Below are 23815 nucleotides of genomic sequence, written 5' to 3'. Positions count from 1 at the left end.
TTGGCTTGGATGAAAGTAACATGGTCCAGCGTCTCCAGCATTCGTGCCCCACCTGTTCTTCACTGGCAACCATCCCAAGGAAGATTTGATGCCCGCCTCCAGGCCCAGAAGCTGGGGGGGGGGGGCACCTCTTTATTCCAGCCTCCCCACCCCCCACCAAAAGTCAGGCCCAGCAGGCCTGCATCAGTCTCCCTCTTGTTCTGGGTCCTAACCACCCCCTTCCCTCCCACCCAAGGCTCTCTGAGGTTGGAAATCCTTGTACCCAACCCACCCAAGCTTCCTGGAGGTGAGCCTCTCATTTAAGACAATTCTCCAAGAACTGAGCCAGAAGGGTCCTGAGGGGAAGGAGAGGTTGCCAAGTGGTCGCAACCTCTCCATGGAGTTTTACATCCTCCCCGGTTGCCCAGTGCCACGGGCCTCATGGACAGGAAGTGCACCTTTAGCAGAAGGAACAAAATCCCCAAGGCTTAGGGAGGAAAAGTCCTTTGGGGAAAGGTTTGAGACCCTTTTCGGCTTCTGCTTGGATTGATCCCACAAAGTTCAATGTCTTGAGAGCACATTCTTCAGGGAACAGATGCAGACGTGGTCTGGTCTTCTGCAGGGAGGCTCAGAGGCTTCCAAGACAGGGCTTGCCCCTGGGGCAGGGGACACACGTTGGCCATAGGGCATCAGTTCACTAAGAGGTGGGGGCGTCTTCAAAATAGGGCACCCCCCGAGTTGGCGTGCCAGCAGCCCATCCAGGGCAGCTCTGTGGCCCAGCGGCCGAGTCCATCACCTGCAGTATTGGTCTGGTCAAGGCGCCAGTAGTGGTCATCTCTGAAGAAGATGATAGAACCGTCGGGCCGGGGCAGGGCACCACTGACCTCCTCAGGGACACCGTCCCAGTCCTGCAGGCCTCGGGGGTAGTAGGGCTCCACCTGCAGTCCACCTCGGGCCAGCACGTAGTAGCGGGCACCCTTGAAGAGTATCAGTCGACCCAGAGGAGGGAAGAATAGGGCCGCGTCTGGGTGGCGGGGCAGGCCTCCTGCCCGGCACAGCTGTGGTGAACCCCACACTGGCTTAGGCCCCGGAACCTCCAGCATCGGCTCCCTGTAGGGCATCGGGAGAGCCAGGGTGAGCGGGTGGCTCTCGCCCTTTGGTCCTCCACCTCACCTGTGTCCCCCCATTCCCCTGCTCCCCCTCATCCTAGAGCCCAAGGTGGTTAGTATTTGTGATAATCAAAATGATCACACAGCACTAATAATTCGTTACACCCAGTACGGAGGGACTGTTGTGGCCTAGACCTCCAGCAGGTGTCAGCAGAGGGGCAGAGGGCACTGTGGGAACCCATCCCTGGGAGGCGGGAAGCAGGCCCCTCCTGGGTAGGGAGTGGACTACCAGGAAGGCCAGTCACCATCTTTTCTACAGAGTTTCTATGAAGGCAGGATTTCTGTTTTGTTCACTACTGTAGCTGTAACACCTCCAACAGTGTCTAATGAATACAGAGACATTCAATATGTGTTGAATGAATGAAACTACTCAATATACTGCACACTCCTCAGACATCATGGCTGTTTGAATTCTCCTTCCCCAAGAAACCTGAGGGATTATTTTCCTCATTCAAGAAATTCAAGTCCGAGAGTTAAGTGACAGGCCCAACCTTACACAGCCAGGATGCCAAGGAGGTAGGACTTTCCGCTGGATCGCAGAGCTCGGGCGTGGTTCTCTGTTCCCCTTCTAGACTCCTTCTCTGCAGCTCTCCCACCTCTCTCTCTGGGACAACCTCCACACCCACGCCCCCCAACCCATCACTGAAGGAACCTCCTAGTAGAGGTCCCTGGGGTCACAGGTTCAGATTGGAATGGAGACTCCTCCCTTCTGTTGACCTTGGACAGAACACCTCCCTTCTCTAGGCCTCAATTTTCTCATCTGCCCCAGGGCTGGGTACCTTTGAAGAAGTAGAAGTCCCCATCATCCAGTGACACTGCAGCAGCCTCAATGTGGGGGGCAGCCCTGCCCACCTCTCCTGTAGTGGTGTGGCTCAGAGACATTGCCATTCGGTGTCACCTCCCAGAAGTGGCTTCCTTGAAAAACGTACAGTCGCTGGTTGCCATCTGTCCGGAGACAAGAGAGTTGAGGAGTGACCATTGGCCTCCTGCCTCCTTCCAGGGAAGGTGCTTCCCAGGCAGAGGAGAGAAGAGGTGGCCTGCTCAGCTGGGACAGAGGGAAGTGCACAGGACGAAGCAGCGTTTTGCTTGGCGTGGGCTTGCTACCCTGCAGGATGCTTGTGGCTTGGGATTTCTGGATTTTATTACTCATAACCCCACCTTGTATTCCAGCTCTGGAGACCCCTGAGATGTGGGGGAGGAAGGAAAAAGGAAGTGAGGCACACGTGGACCATCTTACCTACAGTGATAGGCATCGAAGGAAGCATGGCAATATTTAGGACCCTGAATTTCAGGGCGCCTTCCCTGTGTTCTGTGGGGATCCCAGCCTCGAAGTCAGTGAACAGCTTTCCTGGGAGCTGGATGGCCACTGAGCCCCCTGGGGCTTCCTTCATGGGGAAGGAGAGAAGAGGGAAAGAACACACACGGGTTGGGGCGGGTGTCGAGGGCTCAAGACCTCCCCTTTGGCTCCTTTCATCTTTATCTGGTATGAGAGGCAGGGAAGGAGAGTGGGGGTGGGGGGGGGTTAAGAATGGTCCTTGGTTGTTGGTATTAACCACAGCACTAAACTCAAAAGTCCTCTCTTCTGCCCAACAGTCTGGGAGAGAGGGACCCGTTGGAGTGGGGGACCAAACAAGAGTTTGGCACTAAGAAGGGCAGAAGGTTCTCTTCCCTGAGTCCTGGGCAACATAGATGGCATGAGGACATGGCAGTGATAGTTACAGCAATTATAATAATTACAACACTATTTCACTTAGGAGACTGAGGCAGAGTCCAACAAGCTTAGAATTTGGCACCAGCTCCTGCGTCCGGGTCTACAGCTTTCTAGCTGTGTGACCTTGGACAAGTGTTCTAACCTCTCTGAGCCCATTCTCCTCCTCAGTGGACAAAAGGATACTTATGTCGTGAGTGTATTGCATGTTAAGTGACTGGCCGGTAATATACATTCCATGAAATAGCAGCTGTTTGTGTAGGTTTCTAGGGTACAAGAGAAGTTCATGGCCACTAGTACTACCGCCCTGTGAGGTAAGCAGTTATTATCTCGCAGAAGGTGAAACTGAGGGCTCCCAGGGGGGTAAATGCTCTGCCCAAGAGCAGCTGCTTAGCACGAATGGCATGGGCTCTCGGCCCTGCCCACGCACCGTGCACTCTGAGGGAGGACAGCCTGGTTGGGGCGGCAGCACTGGTCAGTTCATCTGGGGAGCAGACCTCGTCTGAGTCTTACCTCCAGGCAGAGGCCCAGGCTTGGAGGGAAGTGGGCACCAGCGTCAGCGACGCGGGAGGCTGGGGGGGAGCAAGTGGAGCGGGAGCGATGGCTGGCATGGGGGAAGACGTGGGACCCCTGGCTGGGTCTGGGTGACTGGGCAGGGATGCGAGTAGGAACTGCCAAGACCGGGGCTGGGCGGGAATCCAGAATAGCATGGAAGGGAGGGCTGTGCGGCGCGGGACCTAGTCGGGATAGAGAGGCCAGGCATGGGGGGACAGCAGGAGCGCGAAGGTTTTGGGATTTGAGGGAGGCCTGCGGCTTCCGGATCGGGAGGGATCGGTGGCGGGGAGGCCGGGTTCCCACGCTGGGGACTCGGCTCCGGCTTGCAGCGCGGGCGTCCAGGCCCCGGAGGCGGGGCGGCGGGGGGCTCACCATACAGGTCCTGCACCGCCAGCACGTCGTCCCAGCTGAGCAGCGCGTCGCGGCCCAGCCTCTTGTAGTAGGGCGCCATGAGCGCGCGCGGCGCGGGCGAGTGGGCCAGGCCGAGCGTGTGGCGATCTCGTGCGCCAGCACCACGAACAGGTTGCGCCCGCGGCGGCGGCTCAGGGACCAGCGCTCGTCGCGGTCGAAGTGCGCTTCGCCACGGCGGGGCAGGAAGGCGTGTGCCAGGGCGCCCCCTGCAGGCGGCGCAGAGGGTCAGGGGGAGCCACCCGCCCGCGACACCCCCAAATTCCACCGTCCCGCGCAGGGGCCAAGGGGTGGGTGTGGCTGTCTTCTGCTGCATAATTCCCCTCCTAACGACGTCTGTCAGAGGCTGAACTGTGGAGCGGTGAACTGATGGCGAGGCTATGGGGTGGAGGCGCCTAAGAGGCAGCGTGGTATACACACAGCATGAGACCAAACTGCCTAGTCTTCTATCCTGGTTTCACTATTTTCTAGCTGTGTGACCTTGGGCAAGTAGCACCCCCTCTGATCTGAAATGGAATGATGATAATGAGCTTCTTCCTCACGGGGTTATGCTGAGGATTAAAGAGGGATGTGGTATATGTGTGTGTTACGTATAATATTTAGTGCCTCGCCCGTAATAAATGCTGCATAGAAATTATTTTCAAAAAGATATGGGAATAGGTGTAGTGGTTATCCCAGAGGTGGGCATGATGAGACCTTACGGATGTTGGTACTGTTTCTTGATCTGGGTGCTGGATATGTGTATGGGTGTGTATAGTATCTTTAATTAAAATTATATATATTTTTGTGTTCTTGCCTTCTTCTGCCGGGGCCCCTTTGTGGGTCTCTACCTGCCAGGTTGTAGTAGGAGTGAGCAGAGGGAGTGAGCTGGATCAGTGATGTTCGAGCTTGTGACATGCCCCAGAGGGAGTTTATCAGTCATGCAGTTCCCAGGGCCTCACTGTTCACAGTTCACTTTCTGCAGGGGGAGGGGTCAGTGAAACTGCGCAGCGATGATGTTGGCCTAGAAGCCTGCTGAGGGTGCTTCCAGCGTTGCCTTCTTGGGGCCCAGGCCAACGGGGAATGCCTGCCATTAAAGGAGAACCGCAGGGAGTGTGGGGAATGGGCCGTGTATACAAGGAATACATGCCTCCTGTTTTGAATATGCCTCGAGCAATGTTAGCCCTTTCCATTCAATTCTCCCAATAATCCTGGGAGACAGATGGCAGGTTTCAGAGGGAGAAGGCCTAAACTCAAGAAGACAAAGCACCTGTTCTAAATCAGAGAGCTTTCTCCCAGTCCAGCACCCTCTTAGCCACCGGACCCCACCTGGGTGTGGGCATAAACATCTCATGTAGATATCATGGGTGAAGTGACTCACATGTAAGAATACGTATGTGTTACATGTGGATTCCTGAAAAGCTTAGATTTCTCCCAGTCCTACCCTGGGTACCACCAGCAGGGCCTGGATGTTGGCTTTGCTCTGAGTGGGCTTGTTGGAAAGCAGAGGAGTGTAAGGGAGGTGTGGGCCCTATTGCCCAGGCCACGCAAGGTCTCAAGTCCCCACCATGAAGGATTCTGATCAGTCTCCTTCCCTCATTAGCAGGAGGAGATGCACAGGGAGCCTGCGTATCAGGTTCTGAAGGCCAGTGTTGGTCAGAATGGGAGGAGAGCAGTTTAAGCTGCCTTTAGGTAGTGGGGCAAACAGGAGAACTGTCTGGGCTGTGGGAATGGGAAGCACTTCTGTGACAGGTAGGGGGTAGAATGCCTCTTGCCCTGTGGGCAGTGACTGTGGTAGTGGATGCAGGGAGGGTAGGAATGGGGTAGCGGTGGCCTCTGGGTGTTTTCAGGGTGTTGGTCTGGAGAATATCCATGTTGGAGGACAGGAGAGGTATGGGGCTCTCTAGAAGCAGAGGATGGATGACGGGACCTCAGAAGATTCTCCCAGAAAATACTCTGGAATTTGCAAAGCACTTTCCATGCAGAAGCTCATCTGGCTGTCCTTTCAGCCATGTGGCACACAACTGGACAGAAACCATTGTTCCCATTCTACAGATGAGGAGCCTGAGGGCTCTTTAAAAGGGAGTGCAGCTTGGTCAAGGCCAAAGCGAGAGTTTAGGCTCCATTGCCCTCCCCAGACAGCCTTTTCTACCGGGTTCCCCTCCTGCCATGGGAGAGAGAGCCTCTGTGTCAGCACCTGGGCCATCAAAGGCGTTGCCCAGTCCGTCGTTGTGGTCCCCTTGGAAGAAGGTGAGGCGGATGTCAGCGGGGACTGTGGCTGGGGCCTCCCAGAACTCCAGCGCTGAGACATTGCTCCACAGCTGGAAGGCAGCTCGAACAGCCCCACGAACTGCCGGCTCGGGTAGGTGCTGTGGCCAGTTCACCAGGCGGTAGGAGAGGTGCTGCTTGTACCACTTGCTGCCTGCCAGCCAGAGAGGCCACATCAGTCATACCTGCCTGAAGAACCTGGTGCTGGTCCCCGGGGACCCGTATGATGGGGAGGACAGGCCCTCGTCCAGGGAGTCCTGGATGTGAAGGCAAGAAAGGCACAGCCCTCGCCCTGGGAAGATCCCATCTGGCTGGGGAGACGCTGCTCTCCTGCACACAGGACTACCTTTGTCCTGGAGAGTCTCCCGGTCTAGTGGCTTAGTCGGGGGAGGTCCCCGGGGAAAATGTGATCTCTGCCCAGGAGAGCCCCCAAAACCCGAAGGACTCTCTGGTCTGGGGTCTTTTTCTTCCCCACAGCCTGGGCTGAGCCTGAAAACAAGGTCTGCATCTCTTGCTGGTGACAAATCCCTACCCCTGCCTACTGTGTCAGGGGGCTGAAGGAAAGATGGGGCCACCGGGGCCACAGCTGTGACCCCCTCTCACCCTTCTTCTCTCTACTCTTCAGGCCCACCTGCCCCTCCCGTTCCAGTGCCTCAGGCCTGCTGCCAGAGAAGCTACCAAGACCCATTTATTAGCGTCTTTCCCTGACCCCTAGCCCCCACCCCCCCACTTCCTCAGGGACTCTCAAGAGCTCGGAGGTGAAAACAAATAAGAACAAAGGATGTGTTTTGTCACTCACTGACAGAGAGAAATTTTTCCATCTCCACTTAGTTACGAGTTTCTATTCCTTTGCCCAGAATTGTAATTCCTCCCTTAGGCCTAAGACTCTGGACTCTTGCCCAAACCTCAGGTCAACTGAGTCCCCCTACAGCTCACCACACACCCAGGACCAGGGTGCTTAGAAGGTCCAGAACCCGAGTTTTTCACAGACTATTTCTGAGCCTTGTAAGCTCAGGGGCTGAGACGGTGATCCCAGGTGGTGGAAGATTCACAGCTCAGAGGCAGACCTCATGGGCCCAGGGAGTGCACAGGTATCATGCTATTTTGGGGGCCCCAGTTTCCCAAATGGACCAGAATTCCTGATATATGGGTGACAAGGAGGTGGCCAGGCCAGTGAGCACAGCCCTCTCTTTCCTTGGAGGAACAATTGAAGATTCAGACCTGCTGTCCTTCTGTCTTGGGGAAGTCCTTGCCCAAACTGGGGAAGAGGGCTAAAGTCATGGAAGGTTGGCCATCTCCTTACCAACCTCTCTGCTGTGTTCTCGGGAAATTGAGACCAGGGGGAAGGGACCTGTCCAGGGTCACAGAATGAGTGAGTAGCCAGGCTAGGCCCTGAGCCCAGGCCCTGACATCTGACACTGTGCACTTTCCACTATACCACACAGGTAAGCAGGCACATTTGCTAAGACTCAGGGCTTGTACATTTGTGTAAACATGGCTCCTTTCGGTCAAAACGGGGGCTCTGCATGAGCTGAAATTCTCCAGATGGAAGAGAGGGTGGTAGAGAGCAGAGGAGCTGAATGCCCTTTCCCTCCCCCTCGCCCCCCTTCATCCCCCATGGAAGTGGGGGAGGGGCGGGTCTTTTCTCCCACCCTGAGCCAAGCTCCATTCAAGGCAATGCTGCCTCCCTGGGCCTGTTTGGCCTGGCGGCCACCCAACCCCTCCCAGCCAGTGACCCAGCCTCTGGGAGGGAAGAGGGAGGGATTCTTAGGAAGGGAGGGAGAAAAGAAAGGCAGAGGGAAGGTCTGGGGTCCAGAGGTGCCTCAGAGGGCTCTGGACTGGCTGGCGCTGGGCACTTCCACACCTCACCGTGGATGTCTGACCCCCAGACTCTCCCCGCCCACCTTCAAGCTTCTAGAAGTGTGAGGCAGCTCCTTCTGCCTCTTTGCCAATGGTGGGGGAGGGTAGGCTTACTCCCTGCACAAGAAAGGGAGAGGGTGGGCACTTCTCTCACTATAGGTAGCCAGGGAAGGTGACAGCTCGCAGGATAAAAATCCTCTGAATCTGTGTGTGTGTGTGTGTGTGTGTGTGTGTGTGTGTGCATGTGTTTGGGGGAGGATGGGGAGGACAAACAGGAACAGGACTGAGAGAAGAAAATGGCTAATTTTTCTTGGGAGGGGTTGTTGGTGTGCCCGCCAGGAAGGAAGGAATGCCCTGGCCAGCAGCCTGAGCCCTCTGTCCATCCTAGAGCAGGCTGGCCGCCTCCGGCCCCATCCTGAACTCCGGGCCAGGCAAGGCTGGATTCTGTAGCGACTTCTAGGCCACAGAAGCACCTGGCAGTGCATCCCCCACACCCTTGCTCCAAAATCCAAAAGGGAAGAGGAAAGGTAAAGGACACCAGGAGGAGTGCAGACACCTCGCTGGGGGAGGACCCTGGAGTCCTGACGTCTAACAGGCAATGGATACTGAGGAAAGAGCATGGGTTGGAATCCCAGTACTTCTGCTTATAACCTTACATAGCAAATTATGGAATCTCTCCAAACCTTAGTTTCCTTATTTGCAAAGTGCAATTTATAAGACTTGTTTCTGGTAAAAATGAAATGGCAAATGAAATGGCAACATATAGCTGCTGGGCGTATGGTAGGTGCTCAGTAAATATCCATTCACTTCTCCTTCCTTTTCCACCCCAGATTCACCCCTGTGTCCCCCAAACCCACCAGATTCACCCCTATGTCCCCCAACTCCCATCAGATCCACCCCTGTGCCTCCCCAACCCCCACCAGATTCACCCTTGTATCCCCTCCACCCCCACCAGATTCACCCCTGTGCCCCGCCCCCCAACCTCCACCAGCCCCAACCCCCCACCAGCTCCATGAAGGACCAAGGGGGATTGAAAATCTCCCCTGTAGGCACAGAGCGGACCAGACATTCAGAATGAGGTTGCCAGATTTAGCAATTAAAAATATGGAACACCTAGTTAAATTTGAATGTCAGATAAATAACAAATAATTCTTTTAATAAAAAGTGAGAACAAAACAATTATTTTTTGTCCATCTGACATTCAAATTTAACTGGACATCCTGTATTTTGTCCGGCAACTGTACCCTTGAACCCGACTTTGTCAACATAGCATTCTCCACAGAATAGACAGTCATGGGCCTGGAAATCCACATTTTTAAAGCACCTACCCATGTTCTGGGGTTTTCACATGTGGAATCTCACTCAGTCTTCCCAATGACAAGAAGGCTTGGCCACACCCTGGCTATGTGGCCCTGGGGAAGTTCCCCAAGCTCGTTGTCCCTTAGTTTTCCTAACTGTAAAATGAGGATAAATGGCACCCATCTCACAGGGTTGTTATGGGATTAAGTGAGTTAATCCATTTAGAACCATGCTTGGTGCATCATAAATGCTCAGTAAGGGTCAACTGTTATTATTACATTTTCTTTCCTAAGGAAAACATAGGAAGTGTTCAGTGCCTACCAAGCATACAGTTCCTTTCTAGGGAACCTCTTCCCCTAGGGGATAAAGGATGTCAAGCTTCTTCGGGTCACGCTGTGAGCAAGAGGGACAGTCCCTGCCCAACTTGGCCACTGCTGTCTGGACCAGGGGTCAGTGTCAGACAGTGGCATGGGGCCAGGCTGGCAGGGCAAGGCCACCTGCCTGGGAGATGCCTTAGCTTGAATCTCTGTCCCAGATGGAGGCTCCAAATTAAACAGCGACAAATGGACTCCATCGGATTCAGATACTCCCTTGAGAAGGCATGAGAAGATGTCGCCAGAAGGAAGTCTCCCTACTGCTCCTGGATGCTCAGGAGGCATCGTCCCAGTTCTCTGGGAGACCACCTTTAGCCTGGTGGTGGCATGCTGAGACTGTGTCTGGGGCTGCCCCCACCCTCCACTGCAAGCCCCTTCCCCTGGGTGGTCAGGGCCCATCTCTACCTTGCAGGCAGAAAGGGCCTGGGTCTTGGGTGAGGAAATGGAGCAGTGACACACTGCTGAACCCAGAGCCCCAGCTCCAGGAAGGCTGAGCCTTCCACGTTGCCTGTCCAGAAACACAGTGGGATGCAGAACAGGTCGACACCAAGGATGTCTGGAGCCAGAGTCTGGCCCCCATCGCTGCCATCCTCCAGTAGCTAAGGGGAGCCGCCCACGACTTCCTTCTGGATTAGCTAAGAAATAAAAACGACATATGTGCCTCCTGATCTGCTCATAACAGATATCGTCGGCGAAAGTGGTTAATGCAAATTAAAAGAGGCAATGACCCAAAGTGCTCATGGTAAAAACTCAATTGTAGATGAAAGCCTGACTGAACAAGCCTATCTTGTTGGAAATCTTAAGAACTGCCGACATCGATCAGAGAAAATTAGTACAAACAAGATGTTAAAACCACACACAGTGAAACCTGTTATCGATGAAGAATTGCTAGAAGTAATCAAATCTTCGTAAATCTTAGATCTGTAACTTTTGACCCTGGAAGATTGCATTTGGACAAAAAGGAGAAAGAGGAGGAGAAGGAAAGATAAAAACAAAACTACGAAAGGAAAATCACAATAGCAGAAACTGTGGTGTGTAAAATGAGCTGTGATGAAATGTCCAGAAGAGGCAAATCTGTTCTACTAGGAACAGAAAGTAGATTTCCTGTGGCCAGGAGGGGCTGTGGGGAGGGGATAGGAGGTAGGGGGGAGGGGAGGGGGAGGAGGAGTGACTGCTACCGAGCATGGGGTTTCTATTTGAGGTGATGAACATGTTCTGGAATTAGATGGTGGTAATGGTTGCACAATTCTGCGAATATACTAAAACCCATTGAATTGTACTTGTTAAACGGGTAAATTTTATGGTATGTGAATTATATTTCAACAAAGCTGTTAAAATGTGCTGTAGACAAAATAAAACTGATCAATAGGTCATGTCCTTGTTGAAGAATTCTTGTGAAAAAGGCATTGAATCTGACGAAAATAACTTTGGGACACTATAAAGCAAAATGTTGGCAACAGTTGAACTGCCCTGCATCACAAACTGATGGAGGGCTTGATGGGGTTTGCTCTGGAAAATATGTGCCCAATGAAAATTCATCAACGTGGGTGTAATTCTGATTTAAATGTCTGTGTTCACAAACACGGCCCTCTAGTTGAGGGGTCCTGCTCACCCACTGCTTACCCACTGCTCACCCCTCTCTCGCCCTAGGGAAGAGTTTACAGACAAAGCCCCTTGGAGGCTGAACTGGGTTTTTCTCCGGCCACGGGGCTTCCGGGTATTGAGGAATCCCAGCTCAGCTAGATTTAAACAGGGCTCACTCACCTTGCTTTGCAAAGCGTTTCTTCCGCCTCATTCTGGCCAGGCGTCCAGCAAACAAGGCACTGATCCTCTCCGTCCAGGCTGCCTGACTGTCTGTGTCTGCAACCCCACAGCGGGGCCGTGTCATCTGGCGCAAGGTGGCAGTATCCAGCACGCCACTGATGGGCAGCTGGGACACCCACTGGAACTCTCTGTCAGGAGGAATTGAGATAAAGGGTCACAGAGCAAGGGTAGGGGGTGGAGGTGAGGGCAGGGAGATTTCCCTGGGGACAGAGAAGGGAGGGAGCCATGGAGTGTGGCCCTTGGACACAGGTGGGAGGCCAGCCTCCCAGGAAGATGGAGGAGGCTACCCAAGCTTTGCCCTCCAGCACCCCCAAGTTCCCCACATCCCTCCATCCTACTTGAGGCCATTGCTGAATCTTGTCGAGGTGAGGTCTTTGGGGACCTGGTCCTTGAGATATCCGTACTTCTCCAGGAATGCCTGGGGGAGAAAGGAGTGTCAGCCTTCCCATGGTGTGGCATCCTTTCCCCTCCCTTGGTCTCTGAGACTCGGTGGCACATATATCATGCCCAATCTCACCTTCATCTCAACAAAGGGGAAGGAGTCCTAGGACCAAAGTCAGAAGGATATAGACTCAGTTCCTGGCCACCACTGACTAACTTGATGGTCTTGGGCAAGTCACTCAATATTTCTGAACATTAGTGTCCTTCATTCTCAAACTGGCCAAGCAGTCCATACCCAGCATATTTCACAGCATGGTCAGCAATCACAGCAGGGCATGCGGCACAGTGGAGTTAGGGGCTCTGGAGTCACGTTGGCCTGGGTTTTAATCTCAGTTAGCAAGCTATTTCTGTAAACTACAGGTTTCTTATCCGTAAAAGGGGCTTAGAAATAGTACATAGCTTACAGGCTTTTTGGTGAGGCTTAATCACAATAGTGAATACAAAGTACTCAACACAGTGCCTGTCACCTAGGAGGGGTCCATACAGAGTAGCTATTATAAATATAAATATACACTGTTCATATGCCTCAACTCTGCTCCTGAAGCATCTCTCCTCTCTATGGAGCTGCCCCGTATTATTATTATTATTATTATTATTTTTTTTTTTTGAGAGGTGGGGAGGGGCAAGGGAGAGAGAGAGAGAGAGAGAGAATCCCAGGCAGGCTCCATTCTCAGCATAGAGCCCGATGCGGGGCTATACCCCATGACCCTGGATCATGGCCTGAGCCCATATCAAGAGTTGGATGCTCAACCGACTGAGCCACCCAGATGCTCAGGGAGTTGCCCTGTATTGATCAGAAGTTGGGCTGGTCACCTGTGGGCTTTGTCATGCCTGGATTGGGAATTAATTCCCTTTCTAATTCTGGCTTCTTCCTAAACAATCCCATCCCCCCCCCCCCCCGCCATATATATTTAAGGCCCTGTGAACAACAAATGCACTTGCTCTCAATTCTACGGTTTGTCTAAAAATTTGGCTCCTTAGGAAAGTCGTTTTGGGGGTGCCTGGCTGGTGCAGGTAGAGAAGCATGCTACTCTTGATCTCAGGGTTGTGGGTTTGAGTCTCTTGCTGGGTGTAGAGATGATTTAAATACATCTGTTTGAATTAGAAACCTACAACATGGGGCGCCTGGGTGGCTCAGTCGGTTAAGCATTGGACTTTGGCTCAGGTCATGATCTCGCGGATCGTGGGCTCGAATCCCACATTGTACACTCTGCTGTCAGCACAGAGCCTGCTTCAGATCTTCTGTTCCCTTCTCTCTCTGCCCCTCCTCTGCTTGTGCACACGCTCTCTCTCAAAAATAAATAAACACTAAAAAAAAAAGGAACCTGCAACACTCTGTTTGCATGCATTCATTTGTTAATTCATACAATGTACTAGGTACCCTGCAATGGTCAGCAAGATACCCCTAAAGGAGCTTATACACTTGTGGATAGAAACAGACAATAGAAACCCAGATAACAAGTAAAGGGGGCACTTTTGGTGCTATAAAGAAAAGAAACTGGGCGATGTGATGGAGAATAACTTAAATAGAAAGTTTCCACCAGGAGGAAGAAGGACCAGGTCAGAGAAGGACCACCAGGTCAGAGAAGGACCATCTGAAGAGCTGAGAGTTTATGTGAGCCCTAAAGAATGAGAAGTTGCTGGCCATGCAATGAGGTAGGAAAGGGTATTCCAGGCAGAGGAGCAGCCAATGCAGAGCCCTGAGCTAGGAACGATGTTGCTGCGTCCAAGGAGTGGAAGGAAGGCTGGAACACAGAAGTGTGAAGAAGCAGTATGTGGGATGAGGCCACAGGGAGAGGCAGGACTGTCACCAAGGTAGGAAATGGGAGTTTTATTTGGGTCTTGATGATGGGTTAATTGTGGGGAATGAAAGAAAGAGAGGAATCCTGGGGGCGCCTGGGTGGCTCTAGTCGGTTGAGCGTCCGACTTCGGCTCAGGTCATGATTTCGTGGTTCATGAGTTCGAGCCCTGCGTTGGGCTCTGTGTTGACAGCTCCGAGCCTGGGGCCTGCTTCCGATTCTGCGTCCCCCTCTCTCTCCGCCCCACCCCTGCTTGCGCTCTGTCTCTCTCTTTCAAAAATGAATAAACACAAAAAAAGTTTTGTTTTTTTTTTTTAAAAGAAAGAGAGGAATCCAGGATGGCTCTTCAAGTTTTGCCTTGGATGACGATGCTATAGACTGAGGAAACCAAGGAGGGGAACAGATGGGGGTGGTTGGGACAAAGATGGACACTCAGATGTCAGGCGGCCCTGGTTGTATGATCCTGAAGCTCAGGGGAGAAGCTAGAATCTTCCAGCATGTAGATGATGTGACCACTATGATATCACAGCTGGATGTGATCCTCCGGGGAAATTAGTGTAACTGGAGAACATCTTGTGGCCCAAAATGCCTGTTACCCACTGCCTGTCCTCACACACCTGGAAGTTGCTCTCCCCGCAGCCATGTGTTTGGAGGCCAGTGGAGAGAAGCGTGTGACTCACTGTCCTCACCTATCACCAGCCCTACCCTTCTGGGAAACGATGCACTTGGCTCCCTGCTTGCCCTTGTCACTGTGAAAAGCCTCATCAATGGATTAAAAGAAATGTCACCTCAGCTGCTTAATTCTTATGCAGACACACATTGTGTCTCCAATTTTGCCCTCCTTGCTGTGTTACCTATATGGAAATAATTTTCTGTCTTCCTTGTCCTCTCACTCACTTTTCTTTGCTATATATTTTTTTTTTTTAGGTTTACTTATTCTGAGAGAGAGAGAGAAAGTGAGCAGGGGAGGAGGGACAGAGAGAGAGGGAGAGAGAACATCCCAAGCAGACTGTGTGCTGTCAGCACAGAGCCCAATGTGGGGCTCAATTTCATGAACTGCAAGGTCATGACCTGAGCTGAAACCAAGAGTTGGATGCTTAACGGACTGAGCCACCCAGGTGCTCCTCTTTGCTGTATTTCTTTTTTTATTGTTATTAATTTTTTAAATATTTATTTTATTTTTAAGGGAGAGAGAGAGTGCTGTCATGAGCGGGGTGGGGGGAGGGGCAGAGAGAGAGGGAGACACAGAATCTGAAGCAGGCTCCGAGCTATCAGCACAGAGCCTGATGGGGCTTGAACTCATGAACCTCGAGAACATGACCTGAGCCAAAGTTGGCACTTAACTGACTGAGCCACCCAGGCGCTCCTGCTGTATTTCTTAAATCAATTCCAATCACAGCTGCTGTTTCAAGGAAAAAGTGCAAACAGAGAATGAAATGAGACACTAAGAGCCAGGATGGGCAAGTTCCTAAGCGTTTGCAAGTATCCAGCCTCTGTTTTGTGAATTTCATTATATCCGCCTTCAGCGACCTCCACATCCTCTTCTCAATAAAGGGTTCCCATAAGGAACCCTTATTCTAGACAAAAGAATACTCCCTAAGTCCATTTGATTATTTTTCTGCACTAATTTATTAGTATTTCAGTACTATTTTCTTTTTTCTCTTTCCAAATGTATACTATTTGGGGATGCATAATGGATTAAAGGGGTTCTAGTGGCTTAATCTGGAGACTATGTATTGCCTAAAATAGTGTGGCATCATGGACTAGCCACCAGGGTTGGAATCAAGCATCTGTTCCTGACCCTGACTTTGGGTGGCCAGGGACAAACTACTTAACATCTCTGAGCCTTTGCTTCTTTACCCACAATGTGAAAACAAGAATAGCCTCAAAGGATTCTCAGAAGGATGAAGTAAAGCAACGGACATCTAGCGTGCATAGTAAATACTCAATGAACAGTTGATCTAGTTGATTTACCTTAGTAGAAACCTAACAGACTTTTGGAATGTAACCCATCTAACAAGATGGGAAACGAACACTCTGAACAAGGCAGTTACACCTCTGTTCTCCATTCAGGTGCTCTATCTTAGACTTGCCTCACCCCAGCCAGGTACCTTATTCTCTTCCTTGCCTCCTCCCTTTCCCTCGGTGAGGATGGATAGAGTGGCTTTAAAACAATTTTTTTTTTAATGTTTATTTTTTATATATATAGAGAGACAGAGTACGAGTGGGGAGGGGCAGACAGAGAGGGAGACAGAAACTGAAGCAGGCTCCAGGCTCTGAGCTGTCAGCACAGAGCCCGATGCGAGGCTCGAACCCACAAACCATGAGATCATGACCTGAGCTGAAGTTCAACGCTTAACCAACTGAGCCACCCAGGTGCCCCAGGTGCCCAGCCAGGCTTTCTAAAGGAAGCCAGGAAATCAGTGTCCCTTAGAAGCAGATTTGCCGAGTGACTTGGGAGAGGCTGGGTCACAGGCTAACAAGCTGGCACTCCCTGTGCTCCTCCCCGCAAGCCCGCCCAGCCCTTATCAGAAAGTTGGCTCTGGTTCTGGAACTATGAGGCCTTGGACCGTGCAGGAGAAGGGAGGGGGTACTGACTAGCGGCGTCTCCTGTTTCCTGGCTGGGCTGCCGCGCCTGGTACTTTGGCAGGCACGGTGGTGTGGAGGGCAGGATGGGGGTGGAGGCCTTTTTTTTTTTTTTTTTTAGGGGTCCTTCAGAGAGGAAATCCTGGGCCTCTCTTCCTGACTGGTCTCTGGGACCCTGCGGGTTGCAAGCCAGAGCTGAATTCCCAGGAGGCTGTGTGAGCACGTGACCAGGCCAAGAGACAACAAAGGAATGAGAAAAATAAATTTTAAGAATTTGACATTCTATATTTCCATAAAAGCACTAAAATATTATAATAGCAATGATCAGAACTTAAGGATTCCCTTATACTTATTTTATTTTTAATATGAACATTAATTTTTTAATGTTTATTTACGAGAGAGAGAGAGAGAGAGAGAGGGAGGGAGAGCGAGTGCACAAGCGAGGGAGGAGGGGCAGAGGGGGGAGGCTCCAGGTTCTGAGCTGCTAGCACAGAGTTTGACATGGGGCTCAAACTCACGAACCCTGAGACCACGACCTGAGCCCACGTTGTACACTTAACTAACTGAGCCACCCAGGCGCCCCATGAATGTTAATATTTTTAATATGAACATTTTAAAATTACATATAAGAAGGGGCCCCTTCATGTCCTCAGTGCTGAGGGCTCTAAAGTCCTGCAGAGAGGAGGCAGAGCCACATCCCTGGGTGTTGTCCCCTAACTCTCTTCTGTGAGCTCATTTGCCAAGCCTCAGTTTTTGCCTGCCAAGGTGACAGAAATGCCCTGTCTGCATGGGATAAAGAGCAGGGGTGTGGGGCAGGTGACAGTGTGGCCAAGGGATCCCAGGAAGAGACACAGGACTAGGAGGTGGAGCTCCTGTTCTCATTCCAGCTTGATCACTAACACCTTGGAGGTGTCATTTCCCTTCTGGGCTGTCATTTTCCTAGGGCTTTTCCTGGGATCTCTTAGGGACCCCCTGAGCTCCACTTGGGGTCACCCCCATGGAGGCTGTGTCCTGGCAGCTCCTCTCAGCCTTGCAGTTCCAGACACCACATTTTCTCTTTTCCCTGTTCTCCACCCATCCTCTCTCCTGCAGATCCCAACGCTTGAACTGAGCAGAGAGGAAGGTGGAGGACTGTGCCCTTCCGTGATTCACCCTGCTCAGACCTAGAAGCTTGTGACAACCTGCCTCACCCACTTGCTCAGGGCTGGGGCCGCTTCCCCGGGGAGTCGTCTCTAAGAAGTCCTGGGAGGGGCTGTGGTGTCTGGGTAAAATGAAAATGATTCTCCCTGGGACCCAGGAAGCTGAGTGGAATTGGAACTCTGGGGTTCTAGCCTTGCATCTGTCCTGACTTGCTTTGGGAGGGTGTGTAGAGCCCAGCCCCTTTAGTGCTTGAGGGATGGGGAAATTCTGGTCATTTTGTATCAAGGCAAGACTAGCAATGAGGTGTAGCAAAATGAATTGAGGCCTGAGTCGAGAATTCTGAGTCACTGGCCTGCCAGGGCAACAGCACTGGGCTGTGTCTTGAGTTTTATTCCTTTGCTACTAAGAACTGTGTGTCCTTAGGCAAGTTCTGTGCCTCTCTGGGCCTCAGTTTCTTCTTCCATAGAATGAGAGAGTTGGATTAGAGCTAAAATGTACTCCACCTTAATCTACCATCATGACCTTGCCTCTGTAACTGATTAGCTACGTGAACTATGACAAAGTTACTTAACCTCTCTGTGACTCAAAGTGTGACATGGGGGTAAGAATGCTTTAGGTTTCTCACAGGAGTGTGGTAAAAATCCAGTAAGTACATGCCTTGGGAAAGCTTTATGATAGTTGCCCCATTAAAAACGTTGTGTCCCCCACTATAGTCACAGAGAGTTATTGCTAGAAAGGAACTGTGTTAGGTAAGTCTAGGAAGGGCAGGGCCCAGTCTCACATCTAAAGAGTGGCCGTGATACCCTCAGTATCAAAGAACTGCAGGAGCAAAACTGAGACCAAGACTTTTTAAATTGCAAAATGGCAAGCTCATGCAGAAACCGTGTTGCTTTACCTGTGACTTATTTCATCTCGTATCACCTTTCATTGTGATTTCATTCTTTCCAGAGTGACTCTGTGATTATCTTTGTCATTCAATACATCTTGAGCACTATTAACCAAGTCAAGATGCAAGGGATGATAGTTGGTGTTCTGCCTTGGCATGTTCTAGAAATAAAAATATTTTCTGGTAATCAGGAACACAGTGAGTCCTTGAATAGTGCAGAGCTTTTAAGGGGTTTCCACCTTTGAGTTTCAGAATCACCTTGCAAGAACATAGGCAGGATGGGTGTTGCTAATCCCATGTTAAAGATGGGGAAAGAAAGTCTCAGGAGAGCAAGCAGTGCCTTGCTAAAGGATCCTAAGTGAGTTCAGATCCTCTCTACCTATCCCTGGATGTCTTATTTGACATTCAAACAAGTGACTCAGAAGCTTTAAAACTGAAGGCAAAGCTTCCAACCTGCTCTCTCCACTGGGGAGACAATTCTTAAATGAGAAAAAGGCAAAGCTGGGGATGTTTCTAGCTGGATTCCTCCCACCTCTTCTGCAAGCAGGTTCAGGGGCAGAGCAGAGGAAAGAAGATGTTTAGGTGGTGGACTCTGGCTTTCAATAGAAGCTGGGATCACATCTCCCATCACACCCCAAACAGGTCTTCTGACAAGCTACAGGTATTCATTCATTAGGACTCAAGCATGTTCCTTCCCAAAGACAAACATGTTTCCGGGATGCTTTGCCTTTGTTCTCTGGCTCCTGGAGTCTACGGAAGGCCCCAGGGCAGTAGGACCAGCTCAGACCCTTTCCCTTTATTTTGGGCAAAGTTTCCCCTTCCCTCTGACTCCCTGCCTGTCCCCCCTCTTTCCCTTGTCCCTAGTCTCATATTCACAAAGTTCTGTCTGGGAGTAGCTTTGATATCTCTTGCTGTATTCCCCGCTTCTTTCATTTTGCATCCTTAAGGAAGTTGGAAAAAATTAGCTGGTCAGTCTCCACCCAGACCCCTCTTGTACTTCTTCTAACGCCAAATAATCATACTGAATGGTCCTCACTAGGATTGCAGGGCTAAATTTAGGGCATGAAATCATGCTCTAACCAGAGTTGTCTACCTATCTTGCTGCTATGTTCCTGCTTCCACCACCCAGCTTTTGCTAGATTTCTTGGTTTTCTACTGTTTTGACTACTGCTTTTCCACCAACTCATGGTTCTCTGGGACCCTTGAGAGCCTCTATTTACCCTGCATCCATGAGTCACTGAGCTGAGCTGAGGAATGGCTTCCACGCCCGGGCTTCTGGGCTTCTGACTCACAAAAAGTCAAATGAATAGCTCTGGGGTATGAGAAACAGACACTGCATCTGGGGGTGGAGACTCCACAGAAGCTCCAATGTTTCCCTGGAGAAATGAACTAGCCAGCCCCTTATTGTACTGACACAACGGGAGTAGCTATGCAGATATGCATAGACCACCAAGGGGAAGGCAGGTCTTGGACGTACCACCTGGGTGTTTTAAAGCAGGTCCAAGCACAGCACAGTAGGTAGATCCCTTGGGACAGTCTGTGTCACCCAAAAACAGAATAGGGCCTGATTGGGATCAGGAGGGGGGCCGGGGTGATGAGGTCATTCATCAACTCTCAATCCTGCAACTCAGCAGTGGAGGCCCTTCCTGCTCACTAGTGTCTCGTAAGCAGCCCTAGTTTTCCCAAGTGGGCAACAATGAACTTGTTCATAATGTAGCTTTGTGAGCAGTCTCCTCCTAGGCAAAGCCCACTTTGCAAAACCCTCAACTTTATTACTTTGTATGCATACAAGGGACACATACAGCCATGCACACAGGACGCAGGGATAAATACGGAGACATGGGAATGGGAATGCAGACACATGCACACAGACAGACATGGACACACAGGCAGATGAAACGGACACACACTCACACACCCATACAGGCACTGGCACACAAACACACCAAAGCCAAAGAATGTTAGCTCTGGGAGAGTCATTTAAGAAATTTTACTCCCTCATTTTAACAAAGGAGGAAACTGTAGCCTGGAGAAGTGAGGGGACTAGCTCAAGATCACACAGCTGGTTTTTATTCTTTCTTTCCTTCTCTGTCCTGAATTCTGAACTTTGCCCACAAGCTCAGCAGGAGTGCTGTGCTTTGCTTGGGGGTCTAGCTCTGTACCGCAGTCAGGGAATTATACCTGAGCAAAGAGCCAGGGTGATCACGGGGCTCACTTTGTGTGGTTCCCTTCTGTGGATGGTTGTATTTCCCCAAGTGACCACAACAATAAGAACATTCCCATGCTCTTCTTACAATGACTTCAACACTCCTGCCACCAGTTGTGGGGTCTGTGTTCCTTCCCCTTGATCTGGAGCTTGTGACTGCTCCAGCCGATCGATGGGGTGCAGCAGAAGCAATGCTGTGCAACTTCCTAGTGTCAGTCATAAAGAGGATAGGACTTCTGCCCTCTCTCTGTCTCTCAGCACACTCATCCTGGAGACCCAGCCACCACATTTGGGCCCAAACCAGCCCACATGGAGAAACCATGTGGATGGGCCCATAGGAGAAAATCGTGGCCCCCAGTTGACAGCCAGCGAGCCTTCAGATGATCCCATCCTCAGACATTGTAGAGCAGAGACAAGCTGCTCTTATGTGCCCTGTTTGAAATTCTGACCCACAGTATCTATGAACATAATAAATGTTTGTTTGACTTTACTAAGTTCTGGGGTCATTTATAATGTAGCCATAGTAACTGCAACACCATCTCTTAGGAATTATAGCCCTGTGCTGCCTCTTGTCCGATGCTGAAAATAGTTGCCTCACATATTTTGCCCTGTGTTATTGTTCTAGGAGACCTAAGTCACCAAGCCAGGACTTTAATCCGTTCTCTAAAATAATGATAAAGATAAATAATAACAGCAACAATATTGAAAGCAACTTCCTTTTATAGACTGCTTTCTATGGACTGGGCATTGTGTTGAGCATTTTATATACATTATCTCAACGAAGCCGCATAGCAGTCTTATGAAATAGGCATTTATTATTAACCTCCTCTGTACAGAGAAGAAAACTTCATAGAGATTAAATGATTCACTTATGGTTTGCACACAGGTCTGTCTGACACTGAAGCTGATGCAATTGACCATATACAGAAGCTCACACAGACACACTCACACCCCCCAATCTGCATTATATATACATACATATGTACATGCCTAGGCATATAAAGATGCATACACACCCATTACACTTTTCCAGGATTTTTTATACATTTAAAATATTTCTTGTTCTCAGAGGTAAAAATCCCCTTCCCCCAATTTATGTTAAATAGACTGCAAGAGACCCAATCTGCTTAGTATTATGCTTCCCAAGCACACCCCAAGATAAAATTCTCTCCATCTGGGGCCACCACAGGCATGGGCGGCAGAGATATTGTCTCTGTTCTCCTGCCAAGGATTGTCTGGGACCCAGACTTTGGGGGAGGTGGGGCGGGACTCTTAATAGGACTTGGCTTGGTAGACAGAAGCCTTCTCCTGGGGCCATGAGAACTGTGCACTTGATGTTGTAAGTTTCAAAATTCAGTGAAACACAGTGATTCCCAAACATGCAAAAGCAGAGAGCACAGAACAAGAGACCAGTGCTTGGAAGGGGAGCAGGTGAAGGAGTTTGACACAGGACCCCCCTTGTTGAAATAAGGTAATTTCCAAATATTCCAGAATAGTGATGGGAGCTGGCTGATGGGATGAAGAGCCATTCAATGGGGGCCTCTTCATTCTGTAGGTTTACTAGATTCAGCATGCCTCTTCTTAGGAAGAGGAATGGGAGGTACTGAGAATTTCTTGGCTGGCAGTTTCAGAACAGGAAAGAAGCTCTTAGGGAGCAAGAGTCTCAGGGCAGAGCACTGGGCTCAAGAACTTAGAACTTCTCCTTGGGGCGCCTGGGTGGCTCAGTCCGTTAAGCGATGGACTCTTGGTTTTGGTTCAGGTCATGATCTTGGGTTCATGAGATCAAGCCCTCAGTGGAGCCTGCTTGAGATCTCTCTCTCTCCCTCTGCCCCTCCCCCTCCCTCGCTTGTGTTAGGCACGTTCTCTCTCTCTCAAAAAAAAAAAAAAAAAAAAAAAATTAGAACTTCTTAAAATAGTGGAGACCCCAGTTCTAATCTTGCGAATACAGACAGAGATGGATACTGATTTATTATAACAATCATCTTTATCTGGAAAATAGATACTCCAAGTGGATCCCCACCCCTGCCTTCAAAAAGTTCCCCTTGTGCAATCTACAGCAAGCAGCTGAATTCCAAAAGAAGGAAAGTGAAATGGGAAGTGTTTAAGGTTCACCTCCAATTCTCTGCCCCCTTTGTCAAATTCGGTCCTGAAGCACTGTTCCAAAGCTCCTTAGAAGCAATCCTTGAGACTATATGTAATATTCTTACCCATTTTACAGGTTATGAAACTAGTCCCGAGCTTGGGCGCTGACAAGCCGCTGGCTCAGTGGCAGTACCAGCCCAGGAAGCCAGTGTTGTCTCCTGTGTCCCTGGCCAGTCAGCGGTACTCTCTCCACCTCATCAATCTGGGGGCCTTTGCAGCCTCTGGGAAGGCTCGGGGCATCGGATGAATGAATGGCCAAGTCTCCCCAGCCTAGGCGGTGAGGGGCAGTAGGTCCGTGTCAAACTAGGGTGCAGAGGCCACTTCTCTCTCTGTTGTTGCCCGCCTGTCCCATCTTGTCGCTCCCTCCTTCCCCCGTCCGGGAAAATCAATGCAGATCCGCGTGCCTGGGTGGTCCCAGCCCTGGCACGGGGGAGAATGTTCCCCAGACTCTTTGTGTGCAAGTGTGTAGAGCGCGGACACCGGGAGGGTAGTGCAGATTGCCGGCTCAGATGGGACGGCTGGGTGACCTGACTGCAAAGTTCTGGGGGGTCTCTAGCCCTCGGCTCCCTTTCCGCCCTGCACACATCCTTTACCTCCGCTTCCCTGCGCAGCTCCTGGCCTCCGCGCTCGGCGAGCTGGGCGTCCAGGCCGCCCCACAGCAGCAGCGGCAGGGCGCGCAGCAGGAGGCCGACACGCGCCGCCATCTCGCCGCCGCCCCCGCCACGGGGCGCGGGCACGTGGGGAGCCGCTGAGTGCGCGGCTGCCCGAGGCGGTCAGTGGTGCCCGGGACCCCGCGGATGCTCCAGCTCTGCGCCGCCCCCGCGCGGAGGAGGGAGGGCCTAGGGGCGCTCCGGGGCCCCGGATCGCTGCGCGGGGCCGCCCCTCTGGCCGCTTCGCGGGGATCCGGCCCCAAGTGGTGCAGACCAGGCAGTGCCTGCCGGCGGGTCGCCGGCGGGGGACCTGGAAGGCAAGGGAGGAAGGGAGGGAGGAGGGGCGGGGGCCGGGCACTCCGGCCCCACCCACTCCGTTCCGCCGCTGGAACGCGCCGCAGTCCCGGAGCCTCTTCCTCCGGCTGCAGAGCCTGGCCCGGTGCCCGCCGCCGCCCTGCCCACCCGTTCTCTCTCCAGCCACCTCCAGTTGATCCGAACTCTCCGGGGAGGGCGGGGGAAGAGGGGTCTTCTGGAGACTGTAG

The 23815-nt window shown here is 51.5% G+C and overlaps 1 protein-coding gene across 1 annotated transcript; it reads right to left on the bottom strand.

Annotated features, from left to right (window-relative positions):
* MMP28 (matrix metallopeptidase 28) lies at nt 1-23696 on the bottom strand. The gene is given in 11 exon segments (XM_053892634.1): nt 1-1069; nt 1072-1089; nt 1928-1981; nt 1984-2016; nt 2019-2330; nt 3784-3906; nt 3909-4028; nt 5996-6220; nt 11364-11551; nt 11762-11841; nt 23217-23696. Coding segments are annotated over 11 exon segments (1638 nt in total). The 5' UTR covers nt 23328-23696; the 3' UTR covers nt 1-695.
* Nucleotides 23697-23815: the final 119 nt, after the last annotated feature.

Source organism: Panthera pardus, unplaced genomic scaffold (genome assembly GCF_024362965.1).
Source record: "Panthera pardus isolate Hobbes unplaced genomic scaffold, ASM2436296v1 HiC_scaffold_3, whole genome shotgun sequence".
Classification (NCBI taxonomy): Eukaryota; Metazoa; Chordata; class Mammalia; order Carnivora; family Felidae; genus Panthera; species Panthera pardus.
The sequence above is the reverse complement of the archived record's forward strand: the minus strand, read 5'-3'. Positions and strand labels throughout refer to the sequence as shown.